The sequence below is a fragment of the Caretta caretta genome, chromosome 4, assembly GCF_965140235.1.
Source record: "Caretta caretta isolate rCarCar2 chromosome 4, rCarCar1.hap1, whole genome shotgun sequence".
Classification (NCBI taxonomy): domain Eukaryota; kingdom Metazoa; phylum Chordata; order Testudines; family Cheloniidae; genus Caretta; species Caretta caretta.
The window spans coordinates 80,384,061-80,405,004 of NC_134209.1; the positions used below are offsets into that span (position 1 = coordinate 80,384,061).

Here is a 20,944-nt window from a genome sequence, read left to right on the forward strand (position 1 = left end):
GGAAAACAGGACTGCTACTTTGCTTCCTTTGCTGTTGGTTCCCTCGTTTGCTATACTGAGTAGCCAAGAGGGTCACTCTGATTTGGAAGAGACTTTCGATTACAGAGGCTGGATGACAAGCAGTGTGTGTGATGGTTTTGTTTATTACCAAACCTTGCATCCATCAGCAACAGCTTTAACTTCTCAACAGTTTGCTGTCTTGACCACGGGTGTCATGGAAGTAGGCGAGTGCAGTAGCACTGGCACGTTCTGCCTATGCTTGAGGATTTCCCTAGGGAATTTGTCTTCTTGTGTTCTCTCTCCCTATACCAATATCTATTCAGATTTGAAGTAGAAGTAGTACTTCAGTTAATTATCCTGAATGTTATAATTTCAGCCCAGTCCTAGAATTTGGCAATGCTTTTTTCATCAGAATCATGAATGTTGGCTTGGTTTCTGAAAAGGTGCAGCTAGTCTAAGTGTGCCAGTGTACCGCGATAGTAGGAGCATGATGGACAGCGTTTTTTGACACTTTTTTGAGAAAGGGAAGAGTAACCTGTGCAGTAGTGAATAGGAGCTGCAGATAACCTGGTTCAGCTACCATTGCAACTCACTGAAGGAAAAGCACTAATGAATTTGTAACAATCACCGCTTTTCAGCAAAATCATTTTAGTTTTGAAAGCTTTACTATTTATTATATTCCTTCTTTATTGCCCTCATTCATATATGCTCCAGAGCTAAATAACCAACTTCACCTTTAGGAGCACATCTGTGATTAGCTACAGAAGGAATGTAAGGTAAGGCTTGACAAAGCCCTGGCTGGGAGGATTTAGTTGGGGATTGGTCCTGCTTTGAGCAGGGGGTTGAACTAGATGACCTCCTGAGGTCCCTTCCAACCCTGATATTCTATGATTCTATGAATGTGCACAGTACTAATAAAAAATGTTCAATGTGAGAAATTTGATAAATTTCCTTAACTACTATTTGCTGTAAGGATTATTTTTTTTCCAATATCCTTTGTGAATTTCTGATAGCTTTTAATCCAAGTAATTAATGTAATAATGAGTTTAAAACTGTTTGTTTTAGAAAAAATATTATTTATGTCAGAGACTATCACAAATGAGATTATCTAGGGTAGGAGAATATAATACAGAAATAGTACGCAATTGCAATAAAGTATTAAGAACATTACCCTCCTGATAGGCTCCATCTGCCATCACTAAATGAAGAATCTTGGCATACAGATGTTTATATTCATTTCCCAGAATATTCTGAACTATTGTTGAACAAACATCAATATTCTCATCTTCATCTTCATGTATTGCCTATAAAAGAGTAGACAATGTAAGTGGTCCAATTTAAAATTTGAAATGAACATAAAGTGAAACAATTTACAAATTTATAAAAAGAATCATGGATTAACACAAACATTTATCTTTTAGGTCACACAATGAAATTTTATGTATTAGCATTAGTATGCAGAACAGAATACGAAGTTACAGGAATGTTCATAAATTCTAGTCATATAACACTATGCAGCAATGAGCAACTCAAGGTAGATTGATCTATTTTTCACTTAGTGCACTCCACAAACCTTTATTTTATCATAAACTTCAATGAATTTATCAAAGCCTATTTCCCGCTCCAGATTATATCTCAATTCTTCCAAATGGCTGAAGACACTGTCATATGCTTCACATTCACTGGCAATATCCCCATCACTGCTGTCTAGAAAAGGAAAATACAACAGGAGAAACAATTCAAAAAGTTTAATCCCACTTCAGTTCTGAATATATTGCTTCCATGTCCCTGAACTTTTGAAGTCCACCCAGACCTGTGAACCAAATTGAAGGCAGTTCACCTCAAGAATGTGCCACATGCTACCACACATTCACAGCAGCACTGAGTCACTAATTAAAAGCAGTAACAGACCCTTTCTCCTTTGGATGATCTGAAGAAATTGTGAGGAAAGAAGGTGCGTGAATGTGGCTCTGTGGAACCAATACAGTCGGAGTGTCCCTGGTGCTGGAATGTTACGTAGCTGTCTTCTCCATACACCCCACTCTGTAGATTAACCAGCAGTAACAATTCACATAAAAGAATAAAACAGCTGTCCCAAAACAGACATCTGACTTAAGCGTGGCACTGAAACAGAATTGTCGGATAAAGTTCCATGTAACCACTCCACAAGTCTCAAAAATGGGTCTAACACACCATGGCAGGTTGCAAAAGCCTACAAAATGAGTCCGTAATCTGGCATCTAATCTTCCATCTGCAGATAAAGATTTGAATATAAAGAATCATCTGTTTGGATTCCTTCTGTGCTAAGGTACATCCTTCTCCAACCACAATAAATCTAGGTGACTTCTGGGAAGACCCAGTCATAATTTAGGTTTCAGAGTAGCATCCGTATTAGTCTGTATCCACAAAAAGAAAAGGAGGACTAAGGTGCCACAAGTCCTCCTTTTTTTAGTCATAATTTAGTTAACTCCCAAGTTCTCACTTCACATCCTGATTTGGTAGCAAAACTAGCCTATATGTGCCCTAGTGTGTAGGGAAGAAAAACAGCTGGACTTTGCACATAGTGAAGACAAGACATGTTTTTAAATTTGTTAGCTGGACATGGTCAACACATGTGGGAGCTTAGAGTGAACCATAACCAGCTAAAATATTTTTTATAAATTGTTATTTGCCTGGTCTGCACAAGATAGAAATTCTTATTTTAAACCCTGTTAGCCAACACTTTTTAAAAACACAATTTATTTTTTGAGTTGAGACATGATCTAAGAGAATTAGTGTAAGAGAAATGAGCTATTAAGGCTTAGAGCTCACTCGTATTTATTAAGGAATTTCTTTACATTAAGGACTCCAAGATAATACCTCATCTACGGAAAACCACATGCTATCTGGTCAGAAACCAACAATTCAGAGACCTTTCAACGGGAGTAGGAAACAGGAAGAGCAAATGTTTCTTCAGTTTCTCTATTGCTTTGTACATGTTAAGCAGCATTTTTATATACAGTAGAACCTCAGAGTTATGAGCACCACAGGAATGAAGGTTGTTCGTAACTCTGAACAAAAATGTTATGGTTGTTTTCATAAGTTTACAGCTGAACATTGACTTAATACAGCTTTGAAACTTTACTATATAGAAGAAAAATGCTGCTTCCAATCATCTTAATTTAAATGAAACAAGCACAGAAACAGTTTCCTTCCCTTGTCAAATCTTTTTTAAACTTTCTTTTTTTAGTAGTTTATGTTTAACACAGTACTGTACTATATTTGCCTTTTTTTGGGGGGGGAGAGGATGGGAGGGTGTCTCTGCTGCTGCCTGATTGCATACTTCTGGTTCCAAATGAGGTCTGTGGTTGACCGGTCAGTTCGTAACTCTGGTGTTCGTAACATTGAGGTTCTACTTTAACAGCTTAATAAAATGCGCCCATCCACTAATTTAGGTAGAACATATACAATCTTTATCATTAAGGGATGATTTTCAAAGGTGAATACCTAAGAGTCCTAAATCTCACCCTAAAACAATACGCATGCACACAACCCTTGGGTTCACTTCTGACAACAGCTCAGAGATCTGTATAACATGGTGCATGGATTTTGAGAGGAGATTTGTTTCCAATTTAACATAGGGAGCACATACCTATTACTGTGCATTTTTTAAATTGCCAATAGAAACCCAGAAGTACTGTCATAAAGTTTACATTAACAAATTTTGCAAAGTAGGTAGCTTTGTCTAGTAGTTAAACCCCAGAAATCTCAAATTCCAGTTCCAAATTCTAATAGCCGGTTCTACCACTAACGCTCTCCATGACTGTGGCAAGTTACAGACTTGACCAAATTACAAGCTTAATCTAGTACTGCCAACCTAAAGTGTTAAAAAATCATAAGCTTATCTTTAAATCATGACATCTTTAAAGCACTATATTATAGGGGGAGAGGTTGCCCTCTGGATTTTGAGCCTATAGGAGTTGTGTTTTCAAGCTTTACTCTGTACCATAAGGTCTAAAATACTTTATTAAAAATGAAAGCTAAGATTCTCATGAAATAATGCCCCAGCTCCTGGAGTCACGTTAAGATGACACCAATAGTGAGAGACTTCTGATAAAAATTCACGAGTGAACAACACTTTTAATTACCTGTAAAATGGGGACACCTACAGAGACAAGTGGGAATTAGGAGGAGAAAAGCAGTAGTAATTTATGAGGCTTGTTTAATTTCTATAAAAGTCTTTGAGATCTCTCATAAAAAAGTAAAGTATTATACTACAAGGACATCACATATCTTTGGTTTGTTGAGACGTACCCTACACATCAATCCAAGAATGATAGGTATATCTATACAATCTTATTTCTTGAATATTGTTACACTTTTACACTTGCATAAATTATACTATATTCCCACACAACGTAGAACTCATTAAAATTCCTTCATTTATCCTGACCACTTCCTAAATTTTCTCATTTGCCTTTTTTAAGCGGTACTAAAATATTCTACTTTTAACTAGAATTTTAGAACCTGAAATGTAAGATTAAGACTTTAGTACAGCATTTTATGCTGCTAACATCACATCCTAAAAGCAGCAAGGTAATGGGATTTTCTGAAACGAACTAAATCATATTTTCAGTTCCATCGCATTAATAGATATTTCTAGTTTCACTGTAACAGCCGTGTTAGTCTGTATTCGCAAAAAGAAAAGGAGTACTTGTGGCACCTTAGAGACTAAATAAATAAATTTGTTAGTCTCTAAGGTGCCACAAGTACTTCTTTTCTTTTTTAGATATTTCTAGTAATGGCAAGGTTGAAAAACCTCGTGTCCTTTGTATGCTTTATCCTAATGCAGCTTCTCATTTACTCCAGTCACACCAGTTTATATTCCCTGTTCACATTTATGTGACACAATCATGCACTGTAGGTGGGAAAAGATGTGCAGCAGTGCATAATCTTAGATTTTTCCTGAAGGTAACAGTTCCAGATAACAAAGTTACTTCATACTAATTTGAAATCTTTGTCCACTGAAGACTAAACATTTCCCTTCAACACTGGTTATATGTTATAACCCTAAATAAGATCTAATTATAATTTGACTTTTCCAAGTTTTGTAATAAAATGAAGCTTAATTCTGTATAATGTCTTTTATAGAGACTATGCTAAAACCCTTTATAGAATTGTTACTGAATTCTGTATTTATATCACTAACATCAGAAAGAGAAATTGCAAGTAACAAAGTTTATACCTGATTGCCATTCTTCATTAAGTACACTTTCACTGCTGGGGTTGTTGTCATCCTCATCATCCAACTCGGTACCATTTGTTATGCGTGCTGCAGTATCTGCCTTTAAGGTAGACAACTCCTCTTCACTAAATTCTTCACTCGGCTGCTCCCTAAGTAACTGTTCCATCGAGGCCTGAAGAGCCCGCAAGTCTGTATCTGCCTCACCAAACATACTTGGAGAAGAAAAATATACACAAATAACATAAAGGTAACACCATCCAGACAGTTCTAAAATTTCCTCTAAATCTGAACCAAAATGTTTAGGGATATTCTTGGAAAGAGGGTGATATTTCCCCTCCTTATCTTAGGTAGAAAGGTCATTCCAAACCTTATACTTGTGTGGCAGTTAAGACTATGACACTGGCTAATGATACATTACCATTTTTTCAGGTTTCAGAGTAGCAGCAGTGTTAGTCTGTATCCGCAAAAAGAAAAGGAGGACTTGTGGCACCTTAGAGACTAACAAATTTATTTGAGCATAAGCTTTCGTGAGCTACGTGAAGTGAGCTGTAGCTCACGAAAGCTTATGCTCAAATAAATTTGTTAGTCTCTAAGGTGCCACAAGTCCTCCTTTTCTTATTACCATTTTTTGTTAAAGAAAACATCTTGCATTCACTTAGACTGATGGCTCTTTCTCCTTTACAGCTTGAATACAATGAATGGCAAGAGGCTGCCCTTAGAACTGGGAGCAGTCATGGCAGAACTCTCATTCTGTGACACCTGAGAGGATCATCTTGCAGACATAGCATTGCTAGGTCTGTCCCACCACAATGAAGTGTGTGGGAGAAGGGAAATAGCTCAGCATTAGTTTTGTCTCTGAATAAAGCCCTTAAGTTTTGGTCCACTAAGCAAAAGGAGAGTGGCGGGGGGGAAAGGTTTCACTCACTGCTTCCCCCAAATTAAGATAGCAGTGGATAAAGCAGGATTGCTGTACCCCTGCTCTCTTTGTTTTGCTGGAGTGAGAAACTGGGGTAAGGATGGAAGGTAAGCAAACAAGTCCTAGAGCCCTGTGGGGAAGTATGAATTGCCTCTGACGTTTTCAGAAACAGAAGGGCAAACCAGCTGTCTCTCACCGAGGAAGAAGCCAGGATACAGAGTTACACTTATCCTGAATGAATCTTCACTGTAATAGTGCAACTTAATTTGTGAAACATGATAAGCCATGATGGTAAGGTACTTGATAAGCAGTGACAGTACCACATCTGTTTTCTATACCTATATAATACAGTACAAAACACCCAGTCTTGCAAGAATACATTTACACTGTAAAATACACAAGTATTTAAATTTAGCAGCAGCTAATGACAGTAACTTACTGAACCATTTTTAAATTGTAAGACTTAGCAGAATATTTTCCACAAGTCTTCAGCCTCTGGTGGTATTTTATGCTTTGCCACATTCACTTCTGTTCAAACTGAAGTTTCATTGAAACAATTTGATACATTTGGTTTGCTTGAAGACAGTGTTCCCCACAGGTAAAAGGCCAGCACATTAGTTTCCCCAGCATCTCCCTGCTGTCCCCAATTAGAAATGTAGCTTGGTTATGTTTATTCTATTACTATTTGTACCTTAGTCACAGGACCCCACTGTGCTAGGCACTGTACACACAGAACAGAAAGATGGCCCCTGCCCACAAAGAATTTACACTCTCAGTATAAAACAAGTGTGACGCTCTGTACCTCGGGGCAACACCCTACACCCCCCATGTTCATCCTTGTAAAATGATTGTGGGGTATCCAATGAAAAGTTTGTCATGTCGAGTGTCTTTGGAAGGCTCATGATGCACTGAGCATTGTTGTTACACTAATATTATAGGTTATAATTTCATGTATGTAGTTATGAGGCTGAAAATGTATCCTCATGGCTTAAAGTAAGCCCACGCAAAAACTCTCCAAGAGCAGAGAGGCAGTTCACACCTCATCAGGCCAGGATGGGACAAACCCAGCCCAGCCTCACAGGAACAAAGGGCACTGACCTAGGCAACAACAAAAGAATCGGTTAGATTCTCGAGAGAGTCACCCCCCCTTCCTTTGGTCAGTTTGGAACTGTGATGAAGTAATCCTCACCTGACTCTGAAGGGGGGGAGGGGCAAAGCCAAGAGGGAAGAAAGGACATGATAAAAGGAAGAGACATTTGCCATGCTCTCTCTCTTTCTTCCACCTACATCTGCAGACACCACACCAAGTGACTGAAGCGCTGATCAAAGGGGAGAGCCTGGCTAAAGAGCAAAAACCAGTCAGCCTGTGGTGAGAAGCATCTAAGTTTGTAAGGGCACTGAAATTGTTAAGATCAGTTTAGAATGCGTTTTGCCTTTATTTCATTGATCAAATCTGACTTGTTATGCTTTGACTTACAAACACTTAAAATCTATCTTTATAGTTATTAAATCTGTTGTTTATTCTACCTGAAGCAGTTCATTTGGTTTGAAGCATGATAAGAGACTCCCCTTGGGATAACAACCTGGTGCATATAAATTTCTTTGTTAAATTGACAAACTCAAATAAGCTTGCAGCGTCCAGCGGGCATAACTGGACGCTGCAAGACAGAGGTTCCTAGGGCTGTGTCTGGGACCGGAGGTATTGGCTAGTCTCATTCGGTTGCACAATCCAAGGAGCAGCTTACATGCCAGAGGCTGTGTGTGAACATCCCGGGAGCGGGGGTTCTCACAGCAGAGCAGGGTAAGGCTGGCTCCCAGAGTCAAGGGTTGGACTGACCTAGCAGATCACCAGTCCAGATAACACCAGAGGGAACGTCACACCAAGACGCAACAGAGAGTACAAGGAAACAACACTGGTCAGCATGATAGGCAGTGGTCTCAGCACACCAACATCCTAACTGTTAAGTTTTTTGTAGGAGTCACAGCAAAGCAGGATTCTGAGGTAACTTTGCAGATGTTTACATCCAAGCATGGAGAGGCTGCATGGGAGAAAGCACAAAGGTGCTTATTTGAAAATTTAACAAGTGGACCAATCGGAGACAGGAGTCAACATCTTGATATTGAATGAAAAATGATAGGCAGAGTGGAAATATGCTGTGAAGGGCCTTGTAAGTGAAGACAAACCCTGTGTAACTGATCAGGTGGTTAGAGACAAAAAGGCATCCTTTAAAAATTGGAAGTCAAATGCTACTGAGAAAAATAGAAAGGAACAAACTCTGGCAAGTCAAATGTAAAAGTATAATTAGACAAGCCAAAAAAAAGAATTTGAAGAGCACTAGCAAAGAAAAAAAAAATTGCTGTTAGTTTTTGTAAGTACATCAGAAGCAGGAAGAATACCAAACAATAAGTGGAGCCATTAAAGGAGCACACAAGGAAGACAAGGCCATTGTACAGAAGCTAAATTAATTCTTTGCATCAGTCTTCACTTCCAATATCTGAGCCATTCTTTTTAGGTGACTAATCTGAGCAACTGTTGCAGATTGAGTTGTTGATAGAGGTGGTTTTGGAACAAACTGATAAAATGAAACAGAAATAAGTCACTAGGACCATATGGTATTCACCTAAGAATTGTGAAGGAACTCAAATATGATATTGCAGAGCTACTTACTATGGTACGTAACCTACTACTTAACTCAGCCTCTGTACCAGATGTCTGAAAGATACTTAATGTCTACTTTTTAAGAAAGGCTCCAGATGTGACCCTGGCAATTACAGACCAGTAAGCCTAATTTCAGTATCAGGCAAATTGGTTTAAACTATCAAACAAATTATCAGACAAATGGCTGAACATGATTGTTGGTACTCCTGGAGAAATTCTGCACTACTGTGGTGCAGCAGAAAAATGCCCCCACCCCACAGATTCCCTTTGCTTCCTTGCAGAAAATGGTTTCTGTGGGGAAGCAAAGAGAAACTGCACCAGTACTCACTCACCCCTCCTCAGCAGCTCAGACTAGGGTTGCCAGGTGTCCGGTTTTCAACTGGAACACCCGGAAAAGGGACCCTGACAGCTCCTGTCAGCACCGCTGACTGGGCCATTAAAAATCCAGTTGCAGTGCAGGGACGGTCCCTATCTGGCTCCATGCCACTCCCGGAAGTGGCGACATATCCCTCTGACTCCTAGATGCAGGGGAAGCCTGCGAGGCTCCACGCACTGCCCACACCCCACCCTGAGCACCGGCTCCGTAGCTCCCATTGGCTGAGAATGCGGCCAATGGGAGCCGCAGTGGCTGCGTCTGTGGCCAGAGGCAGTGCGCAGAGCCCTTTGGTCACCCCTGCACTTAGGAGCCGAAGGGACATGTCACCACTTCTAGGAGCTTCCTGAGGTGAGCGCCACGGGGAGCCCAAACCCCCTGCCTAGACACCTCCTGCACCCAAGCTCTCTCCCAGATCCCACACCCCAACACGTTCCCCACCCCAGAGCCCTCACCCCCTCCCACAACCCAACCCCCTGCCTAATGAGAAGGAGTGAGTGATCAAGGGTGGGAGAGAGCGAGCGAGGATGGAGTGAGCAATGGGCAGGGCGTCCAAGAGCGGGCGGGGCCTCGGGGAAGGGGCGGGGCCTCAGAGAAGGGGCATGGCTGGAATGTTCAGTTTTCTGCAAATAGAAAGTTGGCATCCCTAGCTCAGACGTGTCTGTTTGGGCAGCCGGGGGGGGGGGGAGCAGAGGTAAATCACGGGGGCGGGGGAGAGGGGTCTGGGGATGCCTGGGCTGTCCAGAGACATTACCAGTTTGGGGGCGGGGGGGGGGGAAGAAGAGAGAGAGAGAGAGAGAGAGGGAAACTGACTTCCCCCTCTCTCTCCCCCTTCCCTGCATGGAACAGATGGTGCTGGGTCAGATCATGCCCCAGAAACTTCCCCTGGCTGCAGGAAGCTCTGCACCACGGGGGGAGGAAGAGGAGGAGGAGAAGGCGGTGGCTCAGCATAGGGATCTGAGTGCAGGGGCGGGGGTTTTGGGCGGTCAGGGGGAGCAGCTCCCTGTACAGTGACTCCTCCCCGCCCTGCGCATCCAGAACCCCTCCCCTCAAGCCCCCTCCACATCCCAGAACCCCCTCAAGTCCCCTCTGCATCCAGAGCCCCCCGCACCCAGAATCCCCCTACCCGCTCCCCAAATCCTCACCCCACGAGCCTCAGCCCCTGCATCAGGAGCTCCCCATACCCAGACCCCACCACTGAGCCCCAACCGTGACCCCCCCACCCCACTGAGCCCTAACCATCTTCACCTGGACTCCCCAGTAGAGTCCTATTCCCCCTCCACCCAGACCCCGCACCCACATTGTGCAACACAGAACCCTGGTACTCTTGAGGGAATTCTGCATAAAAAAACCCAAACAATTAAAATATGCAGAATTTTAAATTGTCAAAATAACAAACGCAGCAATATAATCACATCATTTTCAATTATTTTGGTAATTTATTTCAAAATACTTCTCAGCAAATAATTGAAAATGGTGTGATTACATTGTGTTATTTTGACAGATAAAATATGCAGAATTTTAAAATATTTTTGGGGAAGAATTTTTAATATTTTGGTGCAGAACTCCCTCAGGAGTATTGTTGGGGAACAGTCAACATGGCTTTTGTAAAGGGAAATCATGCCTCATCAATCTGTTAGAATTCTTTGAGGAGGTCAACAAACATGTGGACAAGGGTAATTCAGTGGTTACAGAGTACCTGGACTTTCTGAAAGTCCTTGACAAGGTCCTTCACCAAAGGCTCTTGAGCAAAGTAAGAAGTCATGGGATAAGAAAGAAGGTCATCTCATGGATCAGTAATTGGTTACAAGACAGGAAACAGTAGGAATAAATGGTCAGTTTTCATAGAGGAGAGAGGTAAACAGTGGGGTTCCCCCCAAGGATCTGGACTGGGACCAGTGCTGTTCAGCATATTCGGAAATGATCTGGAAAAAGGGGTAAACAGGTGGCAAAATTCGCAGATGTTACTAACTTACTTAAGATAGTTATGTCCAAAGCAGACTGTGAAGAATTACAAAGGGATCTCACAAAACTGGGTGACTGGGCAAGAAAATAGTAGATGTGCAAAGTAATGCACACTGGAAAACATAATCCCAGTTATACATACAAAGTGATGGGGTCTAAATTAGCTATTACCACTCAAGAAAGATCTTGGGAGTCATTGTGGATAGTTCTCTGAAAACATCTGCTCAATGTGCAGCAGGAGTGAAAAAAAGCTAACAATGTTAGGAACCATTAGGAAATGAATAGATACTAAAAGAGAAAATATGCCATAATCAATGGTATACCCACACCTTGACTACTGCATGCAGTTTTGGTCACCCCAACTCAAAAAAGATTATGGGTATGGAACAGCTTCCATATAGGGAGAAATAGAAGACTGGGACTGTTCAACTTGGAAAAGAGATGACTGGGGGGGGGGGGCGCTATTATAGAGATGTATAAAATCATGATATGATGTTGAGAAAGTAAATAAGGAAGTTTCAGAGTAGCAGCCGTGTTAGTCTCTATCTGTAAAAAGAAAAGGAGGACTTGTGTCACCTTAGAGACTAACAAATGTATTAGAGCATAAGCTTTCGTGAGCTACAACTCACTTCATCAGATGCATACAGTGGAAAATATAGTGGGGAGATTTTATATACACAGAGAACATGAAACAATGGGTGCTAACATACAGACTCTAACAAGAGTGATCAGGTAAGGTGAGCTATTACCAGCAGGAGAGCAGGGGCTGGGAGAGGAACCTTTCGTAGTGATAATCAAGGTGGGCCATTTCCAGCAAGTTGACAAGAACAGTAGGAGGGGAAATAAACAAGGGGAAATAGTTTTACTTTGTGTAATGACCCATCCACTCCCAATCTTTACTCAAGCCTAAGTTAATTGTATCCAGTTTGCAAATTAATTCCAATTCAGCAGTCTCTCGTTGGAGTCTGGTTTGGAAGTTTTTTTGTTGAAGAATTGCCACTTTTAGGTCTGTAATCAAGTGACCAAAGAGACTGAAGTGTTCTCTGACTGGTTTTTGAATGTTATAATTCTTGACGTCTGATTTGTGTCCATTTATTCTCTTACGTAGAGACTGTCCAGTTTGGCCAATGTACGTGGCAGAGGGGCATTGCTGGCACATGATGGCATGTATCACATTGGTAGATGTGCAGGTGAACGAGCCTCTGATAGTGTGGCTGATGTGATTAAGCCCTATGATGGTGTCCCCTGAATAGATATGTGGACACAGTTGTCAACGGGCTTTGTTGCAAGAATATGTTCCTGGGTTAGTGTTTTTGTTGTGTGGTTGCTGGTGAGTATTTGCTTCAGGTTGGGGGGCTGTCTGTAAGCAAGGACTGGCCTGTCTCCCAAGATCTGTAAGAGTGATGGGTCCTCCTTCAGGATAGGTTGTAGATCCTTGATGATGCATTGGAGAGATTTTAGTTGGGGGCTGTCATAAATATAAAGGGAAGGGTAAACCCCTTTGAAATCCCTCCTGGCCAGGGGAAAGCTCCTCTCACCTGTAAAGGGTTAACAAGCTAAAGGTAACCTCGCTGGCACCTGACCAAAATGACCAATGAGGAGACAAGATACTTTCAAAAGCTGGGAGGAGGGAGAGAAACAAAGGGTCTGTGTGTCTGTCTATAGTCTGTCTTTGTCGGGGATAGACCAGGAATGGAGTCTTAGAACTTTTAGTAAGTAATCTAGCTAGGTATGTGTTAGATTATGATTTCTTTAAATGGCTGAGAAAAGAATTGTGCTGAATAGAAAAACTATTTCTGTCTGTTTATCTTTTTTGTAACTTAAGGTTTTGCCTGGAGGGGTTCTCTTTGTTTTTGAATCTAATTACCCTGTAAGATATCTACCATCCTGATTTTACAGGGGGGATTTCTTCATTTCTATTTACTTCTGTTTTTATTAAAAGTCTTCTTGTAAGAAACTGAATGCTTTTTCATTGTTCTCAGATCCAAGGGTTTGGGTCTGTGGTCACCTATGCAAATTGGTGAGGCTTTTTATCCAACATTTCCCAGGAAAGGGGGGGTGCAAGTGTTGGGAGGATTGTTCATTGTTCTTAAGATGCAAGGGTCTGGGTCTGTAGTCACCTAGGCAAATTGGTGAGGCTTTTTACCAAACCTTGTCCAGGAAGTGGGGTGCAAGGTTTTGGGAAGTATTTTGGGGGGAAGGACGCGTCCGAACAGCCCTTCCCCAGTAACCAGTATTAGTTTGGTGGTGGTAGCGGCCAGTCCAAGGACAACGGGTGGAATATTTTGTACCTTGGGGAAGTTTTGACCTAAGCTGGTAAAGATAAGCTTAGGAGGTTTTTCATGCAGGTCCCCACATCTGTACCCTAGAGTTCAGAGTGGGGGAGGAACCTTGACAGGGGTGAAGGTGATGGCGAGTGGCGTTCTGTTATTTTCTTTGTTGGGCCTGTTCTGTAGTAGGTAACTTCTGGTACTCTCAACCCCTCAGACAGAGGCAAACACCTACAAGATCTCGATCAAGCGTTCTTACAACTACAGTACCCACCTGCTGAAGTGAAGGAACAGACTGACAGAGCCAGAAGAGTACCCAGAAGTTACCTACTACAGGACAGGCGCAACCAAGAAAATAACAGAACGCCACTAGCCATAGTAAAACTATTTCCCCTTGTTTATTTCCCCTCCCACTGTTCTTGTCAACTGCTGGAAATGGCCCACCTTGATTATCACTACGAAAGGTTCCTCTCCCTGCCCCTGCTCTCCTGCTGGTAATAGCTCACCTTTTCTGATCACTGTTGTTACAGTCTGTATGGTAACACCCACTGTTTCATGTTCTCTGTGTATATAAAATCTCCCCACTATATTTTCCATTGTATGCATCCAATGAAGTGAGCTGTAGCTCACGAAAGCTTATGCTCTAATACATTTGTTGGTCTCTAAGGTGCCACAAGTACTCTTTTTCTTTTTATGAATAAGGAAGTGTTATTTATCCCTTCACATAAGACAAAAATCAGGGTTTACTCAATGAAATTAATATGCAGCGAGTTTAAAAGAAAAAAAGGAATGACTTATTTACACAACACACAGTCAACCTGTGGAACTCGTTGCCAGGAGATGTTGTAAAAGTCGAAAGTATTACTGGGTTAAAAAAAGAATTAGATAATTTCATGGAAGATAAGTCCATCAATGGCTATTAGCCAAGATGGTCAGGGACAACTCCATGCTGTGTGTGTCCCTAAGCATCTGACTACCAGACACTGGGAGTGGCAACAGGATAGATCACTTGATTGCACTGTTCCACTCATTCCCTCTGAAGCATCTAGCATTGGGCTAGATGGACCATTAGTCTGATACAGTATGGCTGTTCTTATGCAACAGAGAAGCGGGAGAGACAAGGTAGCAACGCAAAGAGAAGGCATGACACAGTAGAAGCAATGGGGAAGGATAACAATCTTTGCAGCAGCATTCTGGATGCATATGAGTGGGGCAAGATTGCATTTGTCGAGACCACAGTAAACGATGTTGCAGTAATCAAAACATAAGATGAGGAGGAACCTAAATGAGATTTTTGGCTCTGTAGGCGGAGAAAAAAGGCTGTAGGTTATGCAGAAAGAATCAGCAAGATTTAGACGTAGTGTGAGAGGACCTATGTCAAGGCTCCTTCTCCACTCTGAACTCTAGGGTACAGATGTGGGGACCTGCATGAAAACCTCCTAAGCTTACTTTCACCAGCTTAGGTTAAAACTTCCCCAACGTACAAATTATTTTACCCTTTGCCCTTGGATTTCCACTGCCACCACCAAACTTTATCTGGGTTCCTGAAAAAATGGAGTTTGGACACGTCTTTCCCCCCAAAATCCTCCCAACCCTTGCACCCCACTTCCTGGGAAAGGTTTCGAAAAAATCCTCACCAATTTGCATAGGTGACCACAGACCCAAACCCTTGGATCTGAGAACAATGAAAAAGCATTCAGTTTCTTACAAGAAGACTTTTAATAGAAATAGAAGTAAATAGAAGTAAAGGAATCACCTCTGTAAAATCAGGATGGTAGATATCTTACAGGGTAATTAGATTTAAAACATAGAGAATCCCTCTAGGAAAAACCCTAAGTTACAAAAAAGACACACAGACAGGAATAGTCATTCTATTCAGCACAGCTATTTTCTCAGCCATTTAAAGAAATCATAATCTAACACATACATAGCTAGATTACTTACTAAGTTCTAAGACTCCATTCCTGTTCTGTCTCCGGCAAAAGCATCACACAGACAGCCACAGACCCTTTGCTTTTCTCCCTCCTCCCAGCTTTTGAAAGTATCTTGTCTCCTCACTGGTCATTTTGGTCAGGTGCCAGCGAGGTTACCTTTAGCTTCTTAACCCTTTACGGGTGAGAGGATTTTTCCTCTGGCCAGGAGGGATTTTAAAGGGGTTTACCCTTCCCTTTATATTTATGATAACCTACAAAGAGATCCACGTCAAAGATGACACCTAGGTTATCGACCTGATTGATAGACAGGCAACTGGTGTTGTCCACGGTGATCAAGAAAGGAGGTCGCAGATAGAATTGCGGTGGGGGGTTGGGAGAAGAAGAGTAAAAACTTTGTTTCAGCCATGTTCTGTTTGAGCTGAAAACTAGACATCCACTAGGAGAGGTCAGAGAGACAGGCAAAGATTATAGTTTGGACAAAACTATAGAGTGGTAGATCTATGAATCTTCCACATAGAAATGGTAATTGAATTCGTGTTTGAAGATTACCCAGAGATAAGGTATAGAGGGAGAAGAGGAGACAACAAGGACAGAGCTGTATAGGAGATCCTTCAAAAGGACAAGCTAAAGGAGCAATTAGAGAGGTAGGGGAAGAACAAGGAGAGGACAGAGCCATGAAAAATCAATGGAGGACAAGATTTCAAGAAGAGCATGGTCAGTGATGGTGGCTGGCCAGGTCAAAGAGAACAAGGATGGAGTATTGGGTTCTGAACTTTAACTAGAAAAGACAGGTTTCAGAGGAACAGCCGTGTTAGTCTGTATTCGCAAAAAGAAAAGGAGTACTTGTGGCACCTTAGAGACTAACCAATTTATTTGAGCATGAGCTTTCGTGAGCTACAGCTCACTTCATCAGATGCATCTGATGAAGTGAGCTGTAGCTCACGAAAGCTCATGCTCAAATAAATTGGTTAGTCTCTAAGGTGCCACAAGTACTCCTTTTCTTTTAACTAGAAAAGAGTCATTAGTGTCAACAAGAGTTTCGTTTTAGTGGCGTGCAAGGGGCCTGAAGAGCATCTAGGAATAAACTAGAGGAGATGAACTCCAGACAACAGTTGCTGACAACAGTGCATTCAATGAGCTTAGAGATGGAAGGAAGAAAGACAGAGTGGTAGCTGGAGAAGCAAGAGGTGTTAAGGTAGGGTTTTGATTTTTGTTTAAGATGGGAGAGAGTAAAACATACCTCTGTGTGGTATGCATTGTTGTTGTAGCCGTGTTAGTCCCAGGATATTTGAGATACAAGGTGTGTGAGATTATATCTTTTATTGGACCAATTTCTGATAAGGTTTCGAGCTACACAGAGCTCTTCCTCATGTCTAGGTAAGTTATTAAGCTGTGACACTCTGGGTTCAAGGCTGAACAGATAGTTTAGCATAAGTAGTTAGCACATATTTTAAGAGACCATTCAAGGATCACTTTGCCTCGAACGGTCCCTTAAAATATGTGCTAACTACTTATGCTAAACTATCTGTTCCACGTGGTACTTAGGCGTGACACTCTGAGTACCTTTTCCAGACCGAAGGAAGAGCTCTGTGTAGCTCGAAACCGTCTCTCTTTCACCAACAGAAGTTGGTCCAATAAAAGAGATAAAATAGAAGTATAGGTGGATGAGGTTAATAGTTATTTTCTAGTGTATTTCAGTTAAATTAAGAGGCCTTTATTATTTCTCTCTATTTTTTTTTTGCAAGAGTTGATAAATAAATTATGCTTACATGTCTTCAGAATCAGAATGCCCTTCTTTGACATGCTCATCTTCCATATCCTCTATTTCAAGATTGTCTTGATGTTGTACATCTGCTACAATGGGAACGTCAACTAGTGTTCTGTACAACTTGGAAAGATCTGGGAGTGAACATGTTCTTAACATCTGAAAAGGTCACAAAAAACTTCAGATTAGGATATTCAGTAACAAACAAGAAACAGAACTGGAAATTAAAGATCAAATCAAAGTAGGAATACCTATTTAAAATATTATATAAAAAACCTCTACACAATTAGCAAACTAAGTATGGAACACATGAGACTGCATGTTTTGCCTTTCCACTAAAATGGGAAAATGTTCCTTTTACTTTAAGTGTTGAGCGGGTCTGAGAAACTCAGAACATATGTAAACTGATTTATATTCTTTTTACATAAGAGACTGTTCATTCTCTTGCTAGTTATCTTTTTAAAAAATAAGAACTTTACGGAGATAAAAACGAATTACATCAGACAAATGATATATACATATATATTAGTTCAAGGACAGACATTTCCTAAAAGTCATCATCAGATCACTACCATCTTAAACCACCTCTACAAAACAAATCTCAATTAACTTATTAAAATCACCTTCTATAATTAAAATTGAAATAATTTTTTTAAATGTCAGTTTATTTTGCACTATTTATAGTGTTTGTTTAAGCTGAGAGATGAAAAGGAAATGAACACAAGTCAATTCAGTTTTTTTCATAGTACATTTCAAGTCAGTTTCATTTACAAGTTCTCATCCACAGCAGTGTTCTGGAATGTTAGTGGTAAACAAAGAATATTTATTTGTTTTAAAAACAAAACAAAACACCCTCTGATTCTTCCTCAACAGAAATTTAAAAAAAAATAGAACAAAGTAATTGTTTGCTCTGTGCTCAAACAAGGATACGGTTCTGATAATTAGGTTTCTAGAAACCATACTGTACATTATACACATTCTTGGTGAAAAACAACACTAAGACCTGGCCTACACTTTGAAGTTTACCAGAAAAACGGCATCTCTGAACTTTGAAATATATTAACACAATTTTGAATCCTCCTGACAAAACCCTGAACTTTTGCTGGTGAAGTTAACCAGTTCCCCAAGGGACTTAAGTACTGTTCTATCAGCACAATGCCAGTGTGAATGCTGAAGTAGACAGCAGTACAGTACTCTAGCAACAAGCCCACAATTTAACTGTTTCCACAGAAGCAACCACTCTGATCAAAGAACTCTGCTGCCCTGGAGTCATGACCAGAAGCATATGCCCTTGTAGGCCTGAGAGCTGTTCAACACTTCCCACACCCCTTACCCACAATATTAAACCAGCCTTGGGCGAAACTTGGAGTTCACCACTACAATTGAAAAAAGGAATGTTCTGCAGCTAATAAAAGCACCCTCCCCCCCACCTCAGGAATGTTCCGAACAAGAGTTATAATCACCGAGGTTGTAAAGACGCTGGGAAATTAGGGAGGATACAGAAAGAGACTCAACAAAATGGTAAAAAGCTCTGACCAGCATTTTATGCTGACCATCTGGACAAATAGAGATGGTCACAACTAAGTTACAATTTGGGCATGAAAGATAAAATGTAAAGAACTTGGGCAGGAAGGAGGACACATAGGTGCAAGGGCATAATTGGTTAAAAAAAAAAAAAGAAAAAGAAAAAAATTTGTTATTGAGGAGCATGGGATAATGTGATAGGTTTAAGTAGCACAGAGTCCTGTGGCACCTTATAGACTAACAGATGTACTGGAGCAAAAGCTTTCGCAGGTGAATACCCGCTTCTTCAGCACAGGACTCTTTGCCGCTTTTTACAGATCCAGATTAACATGGCTACCCCTCTGATATGTGATAGGTTTAGTAAATTTGAAGGAGGGAGCTAGTTTTACCTATATAATGTAAATGAAAAACAAAAGCTTTTTGGGAACCATTTCCCAATTGCAGTGCAACATCAAGCTGCTAGAACTCCGACCCCCTCTGCACGACTGTGACGTGCAGAGGCATCGCCGGGAACCCCCAGATGAATGAATCTTGACTGGCCATCAGGTGAAATTTGTCTGTATATTGGGAGTGGTGAGCATAAGAGATTTGCTTGGTATATGTATTCTGTGTGTGTTGCTAATAGATGTTTAGAGCACAACTGTGTAAGGCTCTTCCGCTGTGAAAAGGTTCCACAGACCCGTAGAGCCCTGAGCCCCGAGGGAAAGGGCAGGTGCTTAAATTGACCAGTTTTCTTCCTGAGCGCTGTGGGTAAGGATAGGTGCCTTATACCCTGAGCCCTCAAAAATGAAAGGGTGGGAGTGCCTAAATTGATTGGGTCATGCCTTGAGCCCTCGGTATGATATAGGCAGGGTGTTCTAAATTGACCAGGTCACACCTTGAGCCCTCGGTAACGTATAGGCAGGGTGCATTAAATTGAGCAGGTAACACCCTATCATTTAAAATTCCCATTGTATTTGGAAACACTTTTTCTGCTACCTCATCTTTGCAAGTATGTAAGCATGGCTCTGGCTAAAACTCCAACTAAAGCGTGAGCAACTACCAGGTCCAGGAAAGAGGTCCTAGATTTCCTCAGCCTCTAGGGAGAAGCAGTTGTGCAGGCACAGCTGCAGAATTCCCACAGGAATAAAGAGGTACATGCTGATATTACAAAGGAGACACGGAAGCTAGGTGCAACAGGGACAAGTTTCAATGCCAGGAAAATGGGAAGGAGCTACAGCAGGCTTACCAGGACACAAAGGAGAGCAACAAAAAGTCTGGCATTGCTCCCAAGAGTTGCTGTTATTATGTGGAGCTCAATGCCATCCTATTATTGACAGACACTCATGAGCTCCAGAGGAAGGCACCTCAGAACTGCAGAATAAAAAGGAGCTCACTGAGGAGAGGGACATGGATGATGCAGGGGGGACATGGACAGTATGCAGCCAACGGAGAGCCAGACGCTCTGACACCCAGAGAGCAAACTAATCACGGAGTAAGAGGACTTAGGAAGGCAACATTTATTATTCCCATTTATGCGGCTCTTTAAAAACAAACCATCCAACCAATGAACCACTTTCTCAAGAGCACCATACATTTCACCACCCCCTCAAATGGTAGCTGACTGCATGCAGGCAGGCAACAAAGGAATTATATTTTAAAGTAACGAGTTTATTTTAAGAGCATGAACTGGCAGTACTGGGCAAAACCAACAGAATGAAAATGGGCGGGCGGGGGAGGAGAGAAACCAAAAAGCATTACCAAATAAATACCTTTGCAAATAGCCCTGATGATCTTGAAATACATTCCTTCACAGGCAATGTAACCAAATAAAATTAAACACACTGCAAACAGGAGAAAAAAATTCCAGCAATTGTAAGCTACACACAAACCAATACCTGAGCATTCAAAGTACATATTGGGACAATGCCTACCTGCTTACAAATAAAATAGAATACATACAATTAAAACAGAAAATAGTACTTGCAAGCAAACCAATAATTGGGATTTCAGACTACATGATTTTGCAAAACATACATTGTAACTGACTGGTTTAAAAATCCAAAACACATGATTTGCACGCTGTGAAAAGAGACAAAAACAGTGTGTGGTTAGCTCAGAGGGGACTTGGTTTGGCCAACATGCCCAGCAATCAAAACCCTCCACTACTTGCAAGGTTGTTGGTTTATTTTGGCCTGTGCAGCTTTTTGGTCCTCTTGGGCAATCTCACTGAAGATTTCAAGAAAGTTTTAATTGATCTTTTCCCCAGACATTTCTAGGCACAGCAGCCTTGTTTCTCCAGCCAAGGTAGAACACTTTCCCACTCTCCAAGGAT

The 20,944-nt window shown here is 41.3% G+C and overlaps 1 protein-coding gene across 9 annotated transcripts in view; it reads right to left on the reverse strand.

The window, feature by feature from the left end:
* The window catches only part of NEK1 (NIMA related kinase 1), a 144,859-nt gene that overhangs the window by 17,624 nt on the left and 106,291 nt on the right, over positions 1 to 20,944 (reverse strand). For all 9 annotated transcript variants that reach the window (XM_048847672.2, XM_048847673.2, XM_075127796.1 and 6 more), the window contains 4 exons: positions 17,111 to 17,265; positions 5,225 to 5,436; positions 1,574 to 1,707; positions 1,172 to 1,304 (listed from right to left, as the gene is read on the reverse strand). In XM_048847672.2, the coding sequence (XP_048703629.2) occupies positions 1,172 to 1,304; positions 1,574 to 1,707; positions 5,225 to 5,436; positions 17,111 to 17,265 (634 nt within the window). The remainder of the gene's footprint in view (positions 1 to 1,171; positions 1,305 to 1,573; positions 1,708 to 5,224; positions 5,437 to 17,110; positions 17,266 to 20,944) is intronic.